Raw genomic sequence first — 18,418 nt, 5'->3', positions numbered from 1 at the left:
TTTAAGTATATTGTACCATTCGTGACATGAGCTATTCATGAGCTATTCATTGCCAAAATGTGACAGGAAGGCCGTTCGATATCAGCCATAGGACGTTTGCGTAAACTTCACGCGAACTTTACGCAAACGTCCCATGGCTGATATCGAACTATTACTGAGGTGTCAGGCCAACCTATTCAGTGAGAAAATACAGGTGGAGGCTGATGACGATTACAATAGCCCTGTACTGTTTCCAGGACGGTTTTGGGAAGTGTTGCTGTCCGGCAAAGCGCTATTGAGTATACACCGCTTGCTCCACAAAAGCCTCGCAACCCAAGGCTGTGTCCTCGACCCGAAAAATAGAGATTATAATAGTTTACTATAGCATTTTCAACATTTATGAACGCCCAACCCCAGAATTCATAGTATTTGATATTGTATTGCTATTATTGGGGCAATATCATATTGTATTGGTTTCATGAACTTCCAATAATAAATAATTGCAGTGGGACAATACCATAATAATTGTTTTGCTATTATTTTTTCCGACCCCTGCGACAGATCCAATCGTGACCAGCGCTGAAGATTTCGCCGACGAACCCGACGTCACTGTGACCGATACGTCCTCCACCGATGACACGGGTGGCGATGATGAGCCTGAGGACTGCGCTGATCCCGATCCAGAGGAAGAAAACACAGTGAACGCTTCAGCAAAAGACACGGAGCCGGAACGCGATGCAGAGGCCGAGGAGAACAGTTCCTCGATCAAATTGGCAACGGACCCGGAGGCTGATGCCGCCACGGAGTGCTTACGCGTCGTGGTTATAGGTCGGGATGTGCTATTCTTCGTAATGATGACACCGGTCGAGCTTAGCGTGCTGGTAGCTATTGCGATACTGGCCGCAAGCACCTTCAACCATGCCATCTTAAGCTATGACGCGTGGACTTGACACCGCAAAAAGGAGAGTGGGGTCACCCTTGCCAAGTTCCTTTCAGATGAACGGGGGCAGCATTGACCTTGCACATATACTACTGTACCAGTGGACGCAGCAGATATGGCGGGGCATAACGCAAAATAAATTTCGTGAGGCGTAAAAATCGTCTCAATAAACAGCCCTACCCCTAGACTTATGCAGTGAACCCATCTTAATCGTTGATCTTGAAGTTTGTATAGTCTATGCCGACCATCCACTCTAGCTGTTGAAGCAGTCATATATCGTAGCATATCTCAAGTTGCGTCCCTCCCCTTCGGCTGCTCACTTTCGAAAATCGTCAGCTGAGGAACAAGCCGCGTTGCCCCTGCAACCAAAAGGTACGCGCCTGTGCACGCATGCGTGCATTTGTTCAGTTATACTAACTACTTTCTCTACTGCTAGTAACTATGGTCCGCTCAACTACCTACTGGCCCGTCCGCTGCATCCAGGACTCGAGCGACGAGGAGAACACCCCGCCGAACGTGGTAGACCAAGGCGGCGTCCGCGGCGAGCGGCAGCAAGCACCGGCCCAGCGCAAAGAAGACGACGCCTGCGGAGAGCGACAGCTCGACGGAGACCGCGACTCCGCCGTGGGTGGCCCCGCAGCATGGCCTCCGCGTGCCGAACGCGGACACGAACCCAGCGCCGCCCGAGACGACGACGGACGCCACCTCGTCGACGCCGCTGCCCATGCGAAACCCGTGCGCCCCACGACGTCATCTCAGGTCCTGATGGAGACGCCGCCGTCGCCACCCCCGCCACGCACACGACCAAGGCCCCCGCGTCGAGAGCGTCGAAGCGCCTGCCAGGAGCGCCGAGCTGATGCTGGTCCGTACGCACGCCGCCGTGAACAACTGCAGCCGCCGGCTTCGCCGACGGTGAACCCGAGCGGCCTGATGCGGACGAGTCCAGCCTCTGCTGTTCGCGCGGAGCCTCGTGTCCCCCGTCCACGCGACCGATTCGTCCCGGCGCAGCGGCCATTTCGCGTGGCTCACCTCCGTGAGCAATTCAACCCGCTCGGCACGGTCTTCCCTGCAGTGCCCCACTTCGACTGGTGTGACTGCTCGTCTTCGTGCCGAGTGGGGAGCTGCCGCAACTCGTTGATGCAGTTGTACTGCAATCGGAACTGCTGTCCGTACGAGGGCATGTGCGGGAACGGACTGTTGGAGTCGACGAAGACCCGCTTGGCGAGGAACGCGCGAACGCGGCAGCTGTCTGTGGTGGCCACCGACGACATTGAGAGCGGCGAGGTGTTGGGCCAGTACTTGGGCGAGCTCGAGCACGTGAGTGTCGCGCCCGAGAACCGTCCGCGCAACGAGGGCTATGGCCTCGTCATGAGGCAGAGACCAGAGACGCCCAGCTACCCCGTCCGCGTTGCAATCAACGCCCAGCACCTTGGGGGACTGATGCGCTTTGTTAACCACTCGTGCGAGCCGGTGGCTACGTTCCACGAGGTGGCAAATGGGCGGCGAACGACGGTCGTGGTGGCTACGACAGAAGACGTGCTCCAAGGACAAGTGATCACGGTTGACTACGGGGCCGACTTGTGGTTTGTCTGCCGCTGCGGCAGCGAATCGTGCCACCACCGCGCGATCCAGGACCAGCGCGACCCGTAGGTGAGAACTGAATACAGAGAAGGTGTAGCAAGCGATGAGGAGTGATGTGTTGCATAGGCAAGCGTACTGTGATAAGCATTTGCAAGAAATCCATGAATCTGAATCTGACAAGCATGTTTGATGTTGAAGTTGACTGTTATTGCTAGAAAATGGAACTTTTGTCTTCAACGTCGATTGCCTAGAGCCTTGTTTGGCGCCAAAACGAACGGTGGCCTGGACGTGAGTCTGCCGTGGTCATCGCGCGCGCGCGGTTTGAGCGCGAACTCGCGCACTCTGTTGGCGCTTCATTGGTGGTGGTGCGTTGAGGGGCAATTAGCTGTGGTGTTGCTGAGGCGGCCGCTGACAGCGCAGTGGCCCCTTGCGATGTCATTCCTGCTTTTTCCAAGCACCACCGAAGTCCTCCGCTTCGAGCACAACTACTCCCCACCCCCAAGCCCTCCACCGCCGTTCCCGGTACGCTGCTAATGCTGCTTTGCATGCATTGACTACGTCGTTACACTCACACGCTCGTATGTGTTCTGTAGATGGCTAAACTTACTGGAACCTCTAACTACAAGGTGAACGAGGTTCGCCGCCTCCTGGTTCTCGTCGCCAAGTACCTCCCGCTTGGGAAGGATGAGTGGGAGCGCCTCGCGAGTCACTTCAACGCCAACCGCGGCCGTGGCATCGCCGAGCGCGACTACGAAAGCCTTCGGCGAAAGTTTATGGTGCTCTACAGCACCCGCAAGCCCATGGGAGTGCAAGCGATGCCGCCTCACATCAAGGAGGGCAAGCTGTTGAAGAAGGCCATCGACGACAAAGCCAACGTGGTCGTCATGGACGACGGAGGCGACGAGGACGACGGGGGCGACGAGGGCAACGAGGGCGAAGAGGACGAGCAGGACGAGCAGCCGGACTTCTGCTTCGACTTCGACGGCGACGAGAACTTCGATCGCGATTCCTGCGCCGGTTGTCGTGACGCTGGGAGCGGCACCGGCGGCGATAACTGCACCAGCACCGAGTTCGAGTGCGGTAGCGCCGCGGGCGATGACTCGGTGCACTCCGACGAGACGCGCAGCTTCGGCACAGACCGCAGTGGCGCGTCGGCCACGCAACCCGCCGATCGCGTCAGCGACATCTCGGACCAGCTCGAATCGACCGCTGTCAACGAAGGGCTGGAGGCGCTCGCGAGTACGCCACGTCCAGCACCGGTAGCCATGCGATTGAGCCCACGCCTTCGCTCGGCTGGTCTTAAGAAGCCAGCGAAGGCCCGACGGTGGCTGATCCGAGACGTGCATCGCCAACAACGGCGACGAGTGGTGCATCTGACGCCGACAAGCCGTCGGGACCTCGTTCGCGGGACCAAGAGGGCGCTCGCACGCGCGACCAGCAGGAAGCACAGCGCTACCCGAAACTAGCTAACTCCTCCAACAGGCTAGGAGGGGGAATCCTGGCCGACTTCCGCGACACAGTCGGCCGCAAGCGTGCGTACGAGGAGGACGAGGAGCTGATCGAAGCCAGCTACGCGAAGGCAAAGCGTGCCCGGGCTGCCAAAGCGACAACGGCGCTGAAATAACGGCTGAGCGACCTCGAGAGCTCAGCCAGCACGATGGGGGGCAGTATCTTCGAGATGATGCTGATGATGCGCGAGGAGAACGAACGCAAGGCCGAGGCCCGACGCATGGAGGAAGCGCAGCGCCGCCGAGACGAGCTCGCCGCTCGTGAGGCGCGTTACCTCGCGGACAAAGCGGAAGCGGTGGAGCGGTGGCGCCAGGAGAAAGTCGAGATCGAGGAGCGTGCGCGTCGCGACAAAGAGGAGGCCCGTGCCCGCACCCAGGAGCTGCTGCTGCTGATCGGCGCGCTGACGAACAAGGACTGATCCACGCGCAGATGCAGAGAAGTCAAAAGCAAGAGGGGTAGTTCATTTGTAGCGTCTACATGTCCAAAGCAACCCTTGTTAGCAAAACGTCAACAGCGACAACAGCTAATCTCAATCAAGACATGACTGTCACCTCGATATCAATTGCTTTCATGCAAATTAGGTCTCGGCACTTTGCAGTGCCCAAGTCAACAGAGAGAAGAGAGAAGGAATACAAGATCTTTGATGAACATCCATGTTATTTACTCAAAGTCAAAGCTACACCTTGTACAGACACAAGCGTCCGTCCTACTGCGGCATCGCCATGTCGTTAGCGAAGGTGGTGCGAACCTCAGAGATTCCGACGGTGCGGACGCGGCCGTTGGTCATGCGGAACATGTTGTTCAGCCTCACGCCTCGTAGCTGCTGATCGTAGGGTAGCGGTAGGTTTAGACGGCTGTTGACCTTTTGAATGCTGCCCATGCCCCACTCTGCAGCCTGCCTCACGGAGGTGATCGCGTTGTGCAGCGTGCGCGCCGAGCTGCGCAACGAGGGCAAGATCCTGTCCAAGTCGCCGTCCTTGAGGGGCGTGAGGATTCGGCCGGTCATGGCCGTGGAGCACGGGAAGGCCGAGTCGGAGACGACGTTCAGGCGCTCATCCGGGCAGAATTTCGGGTCCGTCAGCTTCATGCGGAACTCGAGCGACGTGTCGGAGTCGTTCCACGACCCCGGGCAATTATGCTTGCACCAGTTGATGCAGCCGTCGGCTGCGAAACAGATCGTCCCGGTCACGAAGACTGAGTGCAGCCATCCGTTGTACATTGCGTTTTGTTGATCGGCGCTAGATGGTTGCTGCACCTGTACAGTACGTCAAGAATAATGTTAGCAAACAGGTAACCAAACTAATAAAATTCACTTATAGTGTTCATACGTATGCTGAAGTTTTTGCCGTCTATGAAGCCAAATGTATGCTTCAGTAGCGGCTCCCGTGCCTCCACCAGCTTGGCCAGCTGCGTCTGACGAGAAAGCGAAGGCCATGAGATGCGCGCGGGTGTGTATCCATCCAACGCCTTAGCAAGGGCCTCCTCCGCTCTTTTCAACGTTCTCGATAACGTGCTGGGTGGCAGTCTAAAGAGCATGCACAAAGTGCTCTGCTCCATGGAGCCCACGTAGAAGCATAGGACTAGGCCAAGTGTCTGGTGGTGATAGCGTAGCTTAGGAGGGCGGCCCTTTGTCGACGGCTTTGGGATGTAATAGAAGCTACAAAAGCGGCTAAGAAGCTGGTGGAAGGCGGCCCTGCGCATGCATGCATCAAATAGTCAATTCTGAGAAAATAATGCGTGCGTCATTCATACCTTACCTTGTTAGGCTCGTTACGTTTAGGAAGTTGCGGTCGTGGCCGCTGGTGTACAAGGTCATCCACGCGGCCTCGCAGGGCGTGTCGAGGCACTGCGAGGTCAGGTAGTGGCACGTGCGCACCGCAATGCGCCACGCCTCCTCTGCCAACGCGTCGTGCACGTCGCGGCGGGCCTCGTGCAGCTTCGCGTTGTGCTGCAGGTACGCCTCGCACAGCAGCAGCATCGTGTCCTCTTCCTCGCTCATCTCGTCTGCTCTTGAGTAGCTCTCAAAAATGGCGAACTTCGAGCGGGGGCGAAATCTGGAAGGATTGCGCATGTTTTAGTGTCCTAGACTAAGTGCCCGGATACAAATGCCATTTAATCGTATCAGTGGCCGAAGGGGACTAAATATAACGACCGGAGATGCCCTTATATGTCTTTTGTGGTGGAGCAAATTTAGGATAAGCAGACGTACTCGGAAATAAGAACCGCCATATCTGCTGCAGATATGGCGGGTGATTAGAACACTTTTGGTAGGCGTCCAGTACCGAGAGGGCAGCCGTCGTTTATGTACATCTAATAAGCGCTCCGGGTTTCCGCATGTTTCGAGCAAAGCAGTTTCGTATTTCGCTACGTGTATTCTACAGTATTAGTAATACTGTAATACTGTATTACTATTACCTCTAGGGCAACTTTTCTTAGGTTACCGTAGTCAAAAAGTGTCAGCGACGTGTTATTTTAGTTCAATTTCAGGAATGAATGGACATTCCGATGAATGAATTGTGTGACCATTTATTAATACACTACCCCCCCCCCACAAGATGACATTGATGTCAGGATCTAGGCAGTTAGAAAGAATCAGCTGCACATAGTTTAAGGTCAGATCATCACTCATGAGATCACAGTGTACAGTAATCACCATTCTACTCTGTATGTATTATAACCAAAAACTCTGCCGGGCAAACGGCAATGCACTTAGCACTGCATGTGTGCAAACTGACATCAAGACTCAAACCGAGATTCAATCTTCGCTGGTCCATTTTAACAATCGACATGTTTTTCACCGGATTGACTCTGTTATGACCAGCTGACAGTCACATCAGCCAATCCGAATACACAAGAAGTGTGCATGAAAAAGTGTAAACAGCTGTATGTACCGACATAGGATATTAGTACAGCACAGCGAAAACCGATATCTTGATTTTGTATAGGATTATGGGCTTTGCTTCGCTGCGCTCCTGCGATAAAAAGATTCTCTCACCTGGCGAGTACAGTGCTCGGCTCGCTGAAATGCTCGGCGCTGGGCCCGCCTCCGCAGATATCGCGCGGCCCTGCTTCGCGGGCACCCCGTGCGGGTCTGCTATGGCTACGCGACCTCGCAACCGCTCGCCTCCGTTGGTCCTTTCTCTGGCCCATGCTGTACTGATAGACACTTTCGTATGTACCTACCGAATAACCTTAGTTATGAGCTACACCTGATCTGCAGCGGAGAGATGCTGCAAAAAAAGTGCATAAAATGTTCATACATACAAAAATCAAATATAACACCGGGAAGAGCTGTAAAAAGTCGCCTGGTTTTGCGAGTTCTGATTGGCCAAAGACCCGAAGCTTGATGAGCGCAGTGGCGAGCGCTCGAAGAACACTTGAGAGAAAGTTGAAAAGTTGAAAAGTGATTGATTGATCCGTTAGTTTAGCGTCGGCGCGCCGCTGCCGCGCAACCAGTAGTTCTTGGCGACCAGGACACGCAAACAAGTATCCAGGTCCCATCCTAAAGTCTATCAATCTCAAATCCTAGATCAATCCTTATCTACCAATGAAAAACTACTAATCCAATTCGTAGCTTGGCCAAAATTTGTGACTTGCGTCCCATAATCAAACGTCCGGCTGGAAAACTTGATTGTTGCACATATCAAGGATTTACAGCCATTGAGGTCGCGCGAATGTCCATGTTTACGCGTCCCATAATCAAGTTTACTTTTGACACCAGCCAATAGGATAGCATATAATGAATATAAACCATGCATCCCCGTATTACGCTGTCCAGCGTAAACTGAAGTGCTGTGCAGCAGCACTTGACGTGGGAGTCCTCTGCCATCTCATTGGCAGACGGACGTCCACGTCACATGACCTCCCTTCCAAGAAGGCCTCACTACTTCGAAGCTGCCCTTTACTTCTTCTTGAAGTCCCAGTACTTGTCAATGAGCCTTGGAATATGATTCAGGTTCTCTACGGGTTTTCATGTAGCGTCTTCTCGGGGTTCCCCCAGCCACCAAATCCGATATTGGAGCTTCTTCCTGCGACGGTTGCCGATGACTTCACGTACAAGTTGTCCCTCTGAGCCATCATTCAAGATCACCTTGTTAACATTTTGGCTGCGTGATTCGTCGCGGCGATACGGCTTGAGCAACGAAGTGTGGAAAAGGGGATGCAACTTGAGCCCCTTCGACAACTTCAGCTCTAGTAGTCATGATGAACTTGCTTCACGACCGGGTAAGGACCAATAAACCTTGGCGCAAGTTTCTTCGCCTGTGCAAACCCCTTGTGACGAATGTCCAAGTTCCGTCCATCCAAAAGTACCATATTCCCGGGTTTGAAGTCTTGAGCAAGTCTGTTCTTGTCATAATACGACTTCATTCGAGTTTGCGCCTCACTCATCGCGTCTTGTGCCATTTTCAGAATTGCGTCTTGCTTGAGCAGGAAATCTTGTGCTGACTTCTGCAACTGATCAAACTCTGGGTCCCCAGCCACCTCATCTGGCATATAGGGCACATAACCCAGATCAGCCTCAAACGGGGACATACCGATCGAGGAATGGACACGTCTGTTGTACGCGAATTCGGCAAGATGTACGTATTCACCCCAATGATTCTGGAATGGATTCACGACACCTCGTAGATAGTCTTCAATAAACCGATTAGTACGCTCGGTCTGACCATCCGTTTGCGGGCGAAAGGCGGACGACAAGTTTTGAGTTGTCTCTAATGTCTTAATCACCTCCTGCCAGAACTGTGATGTGAATTTCGAGTCACGGTCTGAGACGATCGACTTCGGCACTTCATGGTCTTTCACATAATTGACCATGAATAGCGCAGCAGTCCTTCTGCTGTCGCCGCCGTGTTCGTGGCAATGAACTTAGCACGTTTCGTCAACCGGTCCACAATAACCATAATGGCGTCTTTTCCGGCTGCCGTCTTCGGTAGTGCAACCATGAAGTCCATCGTCACATCAATCCATCTGCCTCCTGGAATCTCCAACGGTTGGAGTAGTCCCGGCGGCTTCGTTTGGCGTGCCTTGTTTCGCTGACACAGCTCGCACGAGTTCACATAACGCTGAATGCACTTCGACATCTTGGGCCAGTAATATTTCTTCTGAACGCCTAAGTATGTGTGGTGTAGCGGGATCGGCCAAAATCTGGTTAAGGCCTGATCGAGCTTCCCACCAGCGCCCGGACACCGACTAACGGAGGGGGTCCCCCAACGATCCGTGATCGGCTGAACTTGTTCTCACCTTGTGTACCCGTCGGCGGGCTGGATCTGCTCTCTCGGGGCTCCGAAGATGCAGCACTTGGTGAAGATCGAGTGTCTTGGCGTGGCGCGGGGATAGTTTGTGGAGCAGCGCGGTAGTCTTCGCTCTGCATCCGAGTATACGCTCCGATCGAGGGTTCTTCGCTTCGATCGGTCGGCCTGGAGTAGATCCAAGGCCTCTAGTTGCCTTTCCGGGTGTGTTCCTTCCTTTCCTGAGTTGCTTGCCGCTTCCTATAGCGGGATCGAGGTCGATTGAGAGACGCAGCGATCGCCGGCCAAGCAGTATCCGGTCGATCGAGGACTTGCACACGAGAGAAAGATCACTACAGTAGGTCAAGCTGGCCAATGTATTAATCCAGTCTTAACCGTACCGCTAGTTCAGTCAACGCTTGCCGAGGCCAATGTAGCTCCTGGGACTTGACGACTTGAGGGCACTTGTGGTCTTCTGTGCAAATTGCGTTCTGATTTATGTTTAGCTGGTCTCTCTCTACCGCTGCCATCTCATCTACCATCCTACAACCAAACGATTACTGGATTCTTGCCCTGGCTTCGCCCCCATGTGCCCATCCGGGTCGATCGGCGATCCACGATCGGCTCCCGATCCACGATCGATCCCGATCGGCGATCCACGATCGGCTCCCGATCCACGATCGATCCCGATCGGCGATCCACGATCGCCTCCTGATCCACGATCGATCCCGATCGGCGATCGGCGATCAACTCCCGATCGATGACCTGTGCGAGTTGCCGTGCGCTGCCGATCCGTCCTCTTCTGTTCTCGGCCGCCCTAGATCTGCGAGATTGGTCGTCGATCCGGGCTTGGGTCTACATCGAATCATGCCGCAGTCAAAGCGCGATCGCCCGTAATCTGTCTTGACATATGTGTTGCCTTACGCGTCGACGTTATCCAATCGCTTGAGATCTCTCAATAGACCCTCTTGATCCGCGACCCGCAGCCTGATCCCTGCCTATCGTTCTGCCACCGTGTCGCTTGATGTCATCGCAGTTGGAAATTCTTGTTCGGTGCTTCACCACAACCGCCCCCTGTCCGTAAGTCGGGCCGCACGGCGGCTCATTGCAGATAAGACTTCACCATCCCAGTATCAACGGCTCACACTTCGTCGTGAAACCTATTACTCCGCTTGATCGAGGCGGGCACCGACGATCACCGGCAGGACCCAAAGGTTGCTACCGCCCCAGGATCATCTGGAACAGCCGATCGCGTGTCTCCTCAACGAACTTATCCCCAATACAGAGTGTCTGCAGCAACAACAGCATCCCCCAGCTCGGATGATCGAATTCAGCGTCCAGCTGGTCAGCTCGTCTCTCGTGAAATCTTCGATTTTTGGAGGCCGATCGCGCATCTTCGTATCATGAAAGTCTCGGATCAATAAACACCACCGTAACCTTCGTCACTGTTGGCCACCTCTCTCAAGTCAATCCGTCGTCACCAACCCGATCAGTCCAGATCCATCGTCATACCACCTTTCGCCACCAACCCGATCAGCCCAGATCCGTCGTCGTAGCGCCTTGTAGTTGCTCCATAATCATCCGATCTGCATTCATATGCACACAATCATATCGAATATAAAACCCCTTCCTCCGATCAACGGCCTCCCCGTCGATCCGTCACTCACCTCGCTCACCAAGGCGACCAGCTCGCCCTGGCGGTCCGATCTCACTCTTCTTCGTGAGACTGCATCGCGCCAAATCGGTTCCGGTTCACGCAATCTCGAAGGAACTGGTGCAACAAAGCTTCACAGTTGAGATCAGCTTCGTCGACCCAGCCAGGCTCGTCGTAACCCTTCCAATGTACCAGGAACTCTCGATAAGTCCGGCCGTATCGCGTCCTTCGGCCCGTCCGCATATCCGTGATCTTCTCCACTTCGTACTCGTTCGAGTCTCGATCTGGGGCCCAGCTGTCCTCCGGAAGTAAGACTTCGTCGAAATCAAGTCGATCTGCTTCGTCCACCGTGAGCGCGATCTGTGGTCGATCGGGGAAGTCCTTGACCAACTTCAGCTTCAAAACATGCACGATCGGGAACAGGTGATAGTCCGTACCGGCGATCTGGAGCTTCATCGTGTACTCGTTCACCTTCTCCGCAACACGGAACGGGCCGTGCCACAGGTGAGCTAGCTTCCGGGCATACCCCTCTTTCACACGATCCAGGTACAGCCACACCTGAGATCCAGCCTCGATCGAGTGTGGTCGAACTTCTTCATTGTGTCGATCGGCCCGATCCGCGATCGCCTCGCGCAGGCGAGCATTCACCTGACTTCGAGCCTGATCGTAGTGCCTCTGGATCCGATAACGCCACCGTCGAGGATTCCGATCCCGAGTCCGAGTACTACCCCAAGGTATCGTCGCTTCGAGCGTCGATCGAGGATCCCAACCATGCACCAGATAAAAAGGGGAGTCCCCACGGACCCGATCTTGAGCCGTGTTGATCGCGAATGTCAATCGCTCTGCGTACTCATCCCAATCCCTCTGATCCAGATCCTCCACGAACATCTTCAGGGCTCTCGTCGCAGTCTGTACCATTTGCTCTGCAGTACCGTTAGCCTGAGGTCGATATGCCATGGTCGCTCGCTGGCGCATACCCAGGATCTTGTTAAAGGCGCGGAAGACGTCAGCCATAAATCCCGGCTCTCGATCGTTGCCTGATCACCTCGCTAGCACCAAATCGCCGGAACACGCACTCTTCGTAAGATTCGGCGATCGTCTGCGCCGTTCGGGAGGAACTGGCCTTAGCGATCACGTATCCCGTGAACAGATCGACCCAGATCAACAGTTCCGTATTACCCTTGTACGACTTGGGTAGCGAAGGTATGTGATCCATTGCTATGATCTGGAACGGGTATGTCGCCTGGATGTTTCCCGGCGACTCCCCCTGATCGTGGGTCGTCCTTTGCCGGTCTCGCAGTCGACACATTCGCCGACGTACTTCTGCACACTTCTGAAGAGACCTCTCCAGTGAAAGTGATCGCGGATCCGCTGGTATGTACGCCCGATCCCCTGGTGTCCACCTTCCAGAGTGGAGTGATATTGATGCAGGATGTCTTGATGCAGCGTCTCCGGTGCGACCAGTCTCAGCAGTCCATCTCGATCTGCCTCCGATCGCTTGGAGAGTGGGCAATAGAACAGCAGATTATCACCGTCGATCTCGTAGTCCGCTACGAGGTTGCCATAGGATCGAGCCTCATCCTGTGTCAGATCAGCCACATCTCCCATCAGATACTTCTTCATACCCGCGATCCACATTTCTTCATCCTGTGCTCGACGAATCCGATCGATCCGCAACCCTCGCACGAACTCCTCCTGCATGACGGTCGGGTTCGGCCATGATCTGGTGCCCGATCGGGTCGTCATCGGCGATAGTCAGGCGATCGACTCATCCGACCGGGCGACCAGGATCTCATCAAGTCGGTTCATTGTCACTAGATCCCTATGATCGGCATCCTCCTCGACGACGACGCCCCCTTCACGATGGAATGCTGCACTGGCCAGGCTGTCCGCACTTCCGTTCCAGTCTCGTTTCACATGTAACAGCTCGTGATCTGGCCAGTTCCGTAGTCGATCCAGCACCTTTTGCTTCAACAATGTCAGCTTAGGTGCTTTGCAGTCGATCTCGCCCCGTACTTGTCGGATCACCAGGTTGGAATCACCGCAGACCACTATCCTGCCTTGATCTATGCCGTCAAGGAGGTCGAAACCCAACAACAGACCATGATACTCTGCCTCGTTTACAGTCAGCCCTTCAGCATAGTCCGCTCGGGCCTTCACCACACTCCATTCGGGTAACTTCCACAAGATCGCGCTGTATGCGCCTCCGCCTCGCTTGACGCGGGCAGATCCATCGAAACTTATCACCAGCAGCTCTCCGTTCGCACGCACAGTCGGGATCGGGGCATGAATCTTCCGCCGGGGTTCTTTCTTCGGCGCGATCGCGATCAACGCGTCGTCCATATCCGATCGAGGCGTAATACTAGCGGCGATCGCCCCCAATATCTCGTCCTCTCCCTTGGTGCACTTCGTGATCTCCAGTGTCCAGGGCGATAGGAGTGCAGCCCACTGACCCAATCGGCCTTGAAGGCCGGGTGATCGGAACAGCCACGCCAACGTCGAGTGTCGGGTCAAGACCCGTATCGATCGTCCAACCAGCATGTTATAGTTCAGGTCCAGGATCCGTAACAGCGCCAGCACTTCTTTCTCCACCACGTTGTAGTTCAATTCATTTGACTTCAGCGTTCGACTGGCGAAGGTAACGGGATGATAGATCTGGTCGTGCTCCTGCGTCAATGCGGCCGAGATCGCCCAGTCACTCGCATACACAATCACGACCGGAGTCCGATCGCGATCGAAGTGCCGCAGGATCGGTGTCGTCGCGATCTTCATCTTCAGTGTCGAAAAGGCACGATGAGCACGGATCCAGCGTTCATCGGCGACCCCGACTTCAGGAACTGGTGGAGTCCGATCGGGATTCACTGGGTCCGTATCCACTGAGTTCGGCACTTGACGATCCAGGATCTGGCGCAGATCAGGGCGCTTCTTCAGCTCGGCGAAGTCCACCTCGCGCAGTTCATACAGGATCGCCGCGTAGATCGCGTAATCTTCCAAGAAACAACTGTAGTAGTTGAGACTGCCCAAGAATGACTGCATCGATCGGAGCGATCCGGGGAACGGCAGATCAGTCAGCGCAGTGAGATCCTTCGGATTGGCCTCTAGCCCGTCGTTCGACACACGATGTCCCAGATAGTCCACCTTACGCATCCCCCAAGAGCTCTTCTCCACACTGATCGAGAGATTCCACTTATCACAAGCGTCCAGCAGGTGATCCACACGATCGCACAGCTCATCCCATGATCCGGCCGTCACAACAATGTCATCGATGTACGATCTGCGACCTAGCACTGATGGACGCCCCGGATCTTCTGGTTCATCTGACTCGATCAAGTCCGTAGTGACTTCACAGTCTGACGATCGCGGGATCCTGGTGAACCCATACAACGCGTCGTCCAGAAGTCGCTGGTAGATCTGAGGAGCGTTCTTCAAGCCGAACGGCATCCGGTTCCACTCGAACAGACCCATGTGGGTGATAAAAACCGAGATCGCACGAGCTCGATCGGTCATTGTCACCACCCAGAATCCACTAGCCATGTCCAAAGAGCAATACCAGAGTACCTTATCCAGATCCTCCAGCAAATCGTTGATCAAGGGCATCGGATATACCTTCAGCCTGGTTAGACTGTTGACGAGCCGATAATCGATGCAGAGTCGGATATCCACGCCGTTCTTCTTGATGATCACGACGATCGGCGAGGCCCACGGTGATCGAGATTTCCGAATCATCTTGCCTGACAATAATCCCTTGATCAGCTCGGACACCTTCTCCACGAACTGAGGGGCAACTTTCCGGACACGTTGAGCGATCGGCTTCGCGTCGCCCACGTCGCCCCGGGCTGCTGGGGGAAGTGCATTGCCCTTGCCGATCAGCAGGTGATTCCTGTGCCAGATCTTCTTTCACAGCCGATCGATCTCCTCCGGGGTGTTGAACTCCAGATCTCCCACCTTGATATCATCGATCTTCACCTCATCCGTCGTCGAGATTACAATTTCAGGAAGCACAGCTAATTCACCTTCGACATCTTCTGCTGACAGATTCCCGCCCTCGTGGTAATGGACCTGATCATCAGCACCAACGTCTCGATCTGGTTCTGACGCAACGAGATCGTCCCGATTTGAAGTGGGTGTGGCCTCAATTTTTACCTGATCACCTCCAACGATCGATGAGTTTTCGGCCACTTGCGGCAGTTGTTCAGATGCGGGAACACCATCGACTGCTGTATCGTCAGTTGATCTCGACTCTTCCACAGCTAAGACAGCCACAGGGTGTGTCCGATCGGTACTCCCGCCCCCAAGATCTGGTTCGACGGCACAACCGTCGACCTGATCGGCCGATGGCAAGTGAGGGGACACGATTTCGCCCTTCTCAGCTGCTTTACCACAGGAATCCACATGGTCTGGCTTCCTCTCTGGATCGCCAGCACGATCATCTTGCGGCTTCGCGTCATCTATCGGTGCATACGCTTGATCCGTGATCGGCGAAGGCTGGGAGTCCAGCCCTACCTGTTTTTGCTTTGGAGAGCATTCCTCCTCCGATCCGGAAGGTTCACACACCGACTCAACCGGATCCGACCGTGGGTCTGGTGGATCTCCGACGAGAACAGTTGAAGCTGACGACCTCGACTCCTCTGTCACGCGATAATCGTCCTGCAACGGTCTGCCTCCTGATCTAAGCGTATCAACGACGGCCGCCCCCGGATCAGGGCTCATTACCTCCGGTTCGCTTGTTGGATCGGCTGGACCCGTCGACTGATCGATGATCGGGAATACCTTGCGTCTCTGGAGAATGGCTCGGGGCGTTGGATAAATCGGTCGCTCGACGGCAGGTACTGGAGGCCCCGTTGGTGCCTCCTGGTTCGTCGGCCGGTCATCTGTCGTGGCTTGAAAGGCTAGATTCTGCCATTCCATGTATCGACGAGATCCGATCGACACATATCCTGGGATCCGGGGTATCCGATCTCCAGCCAGCCACATCGCGATCCGTTCATTCCGATGCATGACGAGGTCTTTGTCGCTGTTGTTGGTAACCTGGAGATATCGGATCTTGCCGCGTCATCGGACCACGGTCGGCACCCAGCGATCTCCACGGGTGACCCACAGCTTTTCTCGATCCGTCACCTTCATTTGTAGCGGAAGCTCGATCGAATCCCCGATCGCGATCTGCATTCCCTGATCCACACACACGTGTCGGACATTCTCGTTGTACAGCTGACGCCGTCCGCTAAGCTGGATCTTGACTTTGTCGGGGAGACAGATAGAGCCGTCCGCAAGATCGAGGCGGATCCCCGCCGGAACCATGAAGTCCATACCCAGGATCGCCTCTTGTCCTGATAGATCCCCAACCCAGATATCGAAGAAATACACCAGCGATCTCGCCAGCGTAACCTTGATCCTGGTCCTTCCTTCCGTCATGTACACGCTTTCGCCAATCCCCACACATTCCTGGCTCTGACTCGTGTCGACATAGCACCCCACCTTACGAGCAAAGGCGGTGTCCACGATGGACACTTCGGCGCCGGTGTCTAAGAGTAAGATCAACTTCTCATTGTTGATCTTGCCAGTGATCTTGGCCTGACGGAACCACTTACCTGGCGAATGATGTTTCCAGTACCCTCTGGACTCCCCAGGGAGGAGATAGGGCACCACATCACCAGATCTGCGGTGTTCGCTGACGCGAGGCCGACTTCGATCGCGATCATGCTCCGGGATCTCGGTCGTCACTTCGCCATCAGCTGGGTTGAACCATTCCTCCGGTCTGCGTTGCTTCCAATAGCCCCGCGTTTCTCCAAACTGGAGATCCAAGGGCACTTCGGCGTCAGAACGGCTGAAGTTGTCCGATCGATGTAGACTTAAGACCTTGGCGGCATATTTCGCATGCAGATCACATGTATTACCGCGTAGATCAGTCCGTCCACTTACTCGATCTACCGTGTTCTTGTTCACGAATGCATAGATGCAGTACCTAGAACGCTCGGCTCGTACCGGATTCCAACCCGGCGAGCGTCCTAGTTTAACATCTTCTCGGGGATCGCGGGCAACATGCCAGCGTGCTTCACCGGGTTGAACCATTGACGGATCTGGTTGTAGATTTCCTCCATCGGACACTTGCCCATCTCGTGTAGTTCACCACATCCACGGCACACAAACAGGAAGCGATCCGCCGGATGACCTCTCTTGCCACACTTCTCGCACGTCAAACGTCTCCAACAATCGAGACCGGTGTGTTTCCGCGATCCACAATGTGAGCAGCGGTTTATCGCTCCGATCCGTCAGGTGAAGATCGCGATCGTGGATCCGATCGAGGTGGGTCATGGTTGATCTGCGCCTGGTTGCTTCGATCCGGCTTCGTCGCGTCGCCCCCAGCGTTGCGGGACTTGTCCTCGGCCGATGCTAGGTAAACGCGACGTAGATCACCCTCCGAGTCCGATCCGTCTGATCCCGAGTCCGATCCGTCTGATCCCGAGTCCGATCCAGACTCCTGGCTCGCGATCTGCACTGCACGCACTGCCCGCTTGGTTGCAGCAGCTGGTGCTGAGGTCGGAACTTTCTGACGATACTTCGATCCAAAGGCGGATCGCTGCTGTCTACTCTTCGCGCGCTCTCGAGCGCGCAGGACTTCCTCCAGATCTTCCGCGTCCGCAAGCCGGAGTAGGGTGAGCTGATCGGCCAGCTCCGGATCGCCCAGTGTCTCGATAAAGTGTTTGACATGTTCTCGGCGGGCCTTGGAATCCCCGTCCTTGATCTTCAATCTTGCACGTAGGGCCGCCACATTCAGTCGATAGAGGTACTCCAACGGCGATTCATCCGATCTCTTGCGAGAATGATAATACTGCCAAGCGACCGATACTCCCAGGCCACAATACTGGATCTGGAAATTCCGGAGTAGATCGCTCCACTTGTTCCGCGTCGATCGGCCCAGCTGGTGGTACCAGTTCTTCGCCGGGCCCGTCAGTAGATCAGCGAAGGTCAAGCACTTCTCTTCGTCCGTAGCCTGATCTAGCAGGAACGTCGATTTCACCTTGCTGATCCACGATCGGGCGCGATCTTCGTCCTGATCCTTGCCACTGAACTCCTTGAGATCGGACATCGCGGAGATTCGCACGTGCTGGATCAAGGAGGACCCAGTGGATCCCGAGGCAGCGGTGGCCACCGCAGCAGGGGCCGAACTCGGTAGATCAATATCGTCCGGATCGTATTCCCACTGGGAGAGATCTTGGTCCGGTGATCCGGCTGATTCCGTCTCCACGTCCCGCGATCCAACGTTGTCGTCGACCACTGGAGTAGGTGTTACCACCGTGGCCTGTTCTTCCTTCAGAAATCGAGTCATCGCAGCCTGAAAGTAAGACTCCAATCTGCCATTCGACTCATCTGATCCGGTGGCACTGGTGGTCCGATCGGTCGACTTGGGTTTCTGCTTCCGAGGTCCTGACCGCATGCGTTCCTGACGTTGACTCCGTGATCGCGCGTCCAACATCGCAGATCCTGAAGGGCCGAGGGACATCCGTTGGGGTTCAGACGACGTATCCG

The 18,418-nt window shown here is 55.1% G+C and overlaps 6 protein-coding genes across 6 annotated transcripts; 3 read left to right on the top strand and 3 right to left on the bottom strand.

The window, feature by feature from the left end:
- Window positions 1-2,056: 2,056 nt before the first annotated feature.
- Window positions 2,057-2,569, top strand: PHYSODRAFT_511848 (hypothetical protein; the record flags this gene model as incomplete). Its single annotated transcript, XM_009532242.1, has 1 exon — window positions 2,057-2,569. One exon carries the CDS (start codon window positions 2,057-2,059, stop codon window positions 2,567-2,569), a length of 513 nt encoding a protein of 170 aa, XP_009530537.1.
- Window positions 2,570-3,093: 524 nt separating this feature from the next.
- Window positions 3,094-4,427, top strand: PHYSODRAFT_512235 (hypothetical protein; the record flags this gene model as incomplete). The annotated part of the gene is made up of 2 exons (XM_009532241.1): window positions 3,094-3,381; window positions 4,179-4,427. 2 exons carry the CDS (start codon window positions 3,094-3,096, stop codon window positions 4,425-4,427), a joined length of 537 nt encoding a protein of 178 aa, XP_009530536.1.
- Window positions 4,428-4,715: 288 nt separating this feature from the next.
- Window positions 4,716-5,264, bottom strand: PHYSODRAFT_513693 (hypothetical protein; the record flags this gene model as incomplete). The annotated part of the gene is made up of 2 exons (XM_009532240.1): window positions 4,716-4,881; window positions 5,227-5,264. Coding segments are annotated over 2 exons (204 nt in total), but the record flags the coding sequence as incomplete, so codon positions are not given.
- Window positions 5,265-5,762: 498 nt separating this feature from the next.
- Window positions 5,763-6,008, bottom strand: PHYSODRAFT_514041 (hypothetical protein; the record flags this gene model as incomplete). The annotated part of the gene is made up of 1 exon (XM_009532239.1): window positions 5,763-6,008. The coding sequence occupies one exon, from the start codon at window positions 6,006-6,008 to the stop codon at window positions 5,763-5,765; it is 246 nt and encodes an 81-aa protein (XP_009530534.1).
- A 996-nt stretch (window positions 6,009-7,004) lies between these two features.
- Window positions 7,005-7,169, top strand: PHYSODRAFT_514465 (hypothetical protein; the record flags this gene model as incomplete). Its single annotated transcript, XM_009532238.1, has 1 exon — window positions 7,005-7,169. A coding segment is annotated over one exon (165 nt), but the record flags the coding sequence as incomplete, so codon positions are not given.
- Window positions 7,170-17,144: 9,975 nt separating this feature from the next.
- Window positions 17,145-18,392, bottom strand: PHYSODRAFT_334907 (hypothetical protein; the record flags this gene model as incomplete). Its single annotated transcript, XM_009532237.1, has 1 exon — window positions 17,145-18,392. One exon carries the CDS (start codon window positions 18,390-18,392, stop codon window positions 17,145-17,147), a length of 1,248 nt encoding a protein of 415 aa, XP_009530532.1.
- Window positions 18,393-18,418: the final 26 nt, after the last annotated feature.

This window comes from Phytophthora sojae (assembly GCF_000149755.1).
Source record: "Phytophthora sojae unplaced genomic scaffold PHYSOscaffold_6, whole genome shotgun sequence".
NCBI lineage: Eukaryota > Oomycota > Peronosporomycetes > Peronosporales > Peronosporaceae > Phytophthora > Phytophthora sojae.
The sequence above is the reverse complement of the archived record's forward strand: the minus strand, read 5'-3'. Positions and strand labels throughout refer to the sequence as shown.